A 1,938-nucleotide genomic window follows, 5' to 3' on the forward strand; every position below is an offset into this window, starting at 1 on the left:
AGACACCCGGCTTCGGGTGCGGCGTGGAGCCCCAGGTCTGAGGGCTCCCCTCAGGAGGGGTGCCGGGCGGGCAGGGGACAGCCGGTGCCAGCTTCGCTTGCCGAGCACGGGTCCTGCTGCCGCTAGTTTGGAGTTACCGGCGGAGACACGCGGAAGACGTCGCGCCGGTGCGCATGTGTGCTGAGAAGCTGTGCGCTACTCATCTAGCGTTGTTTTCCAGTTCATGAAACATCCCATGCTCACGATTCAGAAAACATAAAAATTTTGAGAAATGAACACATTGTAGTGTGTCTGTAACAGGTTTCTATGCAAAAAATAGTGACGAAACAGAGATGGTGTTTGTGACACCGTGTCCCATGGGCTTCCTAAACCGCCGAACCGGTCAGAATGACTGATGGCTGCGTGACCCGTCACACGTGTGCTCTGACGAGCTCAGCCGCCGGCCTATTTATCCGACCCGGGCGCTTTCCCATTTTTTAATCGTAAATGTTCAAAGCACTTCCCACTGTACAATTCCTTAAATAATGTTCTGCAGAAGCGAAAGGATTTTGGTTACACTTTTACAAAACGTCCCAGGGTTCAGATCCCCACGGGTCCCCGCGTCCCAGACCCTCACTCACTTTAAAAGCTCCAGCTGCTCTTTGGGCATCCAAAGTCGAGCCTGAAAACAAACGACAAAGAAGTAGAGCTGTTGTTCTTTCTCGTCGCAGGGGAAGACCTCGCACGTCCTGACAGACGCACGTGCCGGGGACGCACGCCGCCCTCGAGATGCCCGCACCTTCCAGCCTCACGCGTCACCGATGTTTGGAGATGAGGTGGCGTCCACATCTGTGTGGTGACAGACGCGTGACTGTGCTGGAGCTGAGGCTGGGTGTGAGAAGCTGCTTCTCAGGAGTGGGGACGCTCCCTGCCCTGCGAGGACACACGCAGGGGGCCGGGGCGCACAGCGAGCGAGCTGCGGGCCACCTGGCAGTGGGAGGTGGCAGGCGGGGGACGGCGCAGAGGGGGGCGCACGCTCGGGCGTCGGGGGCCAGAGGCGCCCTGCCCGCCCCACACGCAGTGAGGGGCCTCCCTGTCTGTGTGAGGGACTGGGCTGGGTTCCATCAGCCGCAGCACCTGGGCGATGGCACACGAGGACCTGCCCTGACCAGGTGTCTGGCCAGGAGCACCCTGTCTGAGCAGAGGTGCCCCCTGGCTGTCAGAGACGCACGCTGGGCCTCGGGGGAGTAGGGGGTATGCCCACGGGATCATGGGGCAGCTGCCGGCCTCTTCCCCTGTCTGGCCACTCCAGTGTCCTGAGCCCCGTGTGCCACGTGGTTTCCAGGCTGTCCCACAAATGCCCGCAGACCCCGCAGCCCGGACGGCAGACAGGAGGCCGGAGGGCCCACTCCCTCCACAGCTGCGGGCGCGTCTGTCTTGCCTCTTCCAGCTGCTGGTGGCTCCTGTCCCTGGGGTGCGTGGTGGCGTCACTACAGCCGCGGCCGCTGTTGTCACACGGCCTCTTCTCGTCTGGTGTCTCTCAGAGGGACACTCATCGCTGGACTTAGGGCCCGTCTGGGAAATCCAGGACGATTTTACCTCCAGATCCTGTATTCCATCCTCAGCTTTTTTCCAGGTAGAGTCAGGTTCTGGGGGGCAGTCTGTGGACACAGCCCGGATAGAGCGGCGCCCCCAACACCTTCCTCGCCGGAGGGTCACCTTTCAGCCCACCGTGGTGACCGTCGAGATGGTATCCGGGAAGCGATGCTCCGCCTCTGCTGATAAGTCTGCTTTTCTGTGTCGAAGACCCGCCTGCCGGCAGTTTGCTGCCCCACATCGTGCCGCCCAGGACGACCCCTCCCAGGGCTGCGCGCGCTGTGACAGGGGCGTGGGAATGGAGGTGGCTGGGAGATGTCACCCTGCCACCTACCTGCTGAGCGACTGCATTCCTGTCGGCTC

The 1,938-nt window shown here is 61.7% G+C and overlaps 1 protein-coding gene across 1 annotated transcript in view; it reads right to left on the minus strand.

The window, feature by feature from the left end:
* Positions 1-1,938, minus strand: part of SUN3 (Sad1 and UNC84 domain containing 3) — a 24,228-nt gene that overhangs the window by 9,747 nt on the left and 12,543 nt on the right. Inside the window, exon 4 of the mRNA XM_025046515.1 lies at positions 621-661. Within this exon, the coding sequence (XP_024902283.1) occupies positions 621-661 (41 nt within the window). The remainder of the gene's footprint in view (positions 1-620; positions 662-1,938) is intronic.

The sequence above is a fragment of the Pteropus alecto genome, unplaced genomic scaffold, assembly GCF_000325575.1.
Source record: "Pteropus alecto unplaced genomic scaffold, ASM32557v1 scaffold214, whole genome shotgun sequence".
NCBI lineage: Eukaryota > Metazoa > Chordata > Mammalia > Chiroptera > Pteropodidae > Pteropus > Pteropus alecto.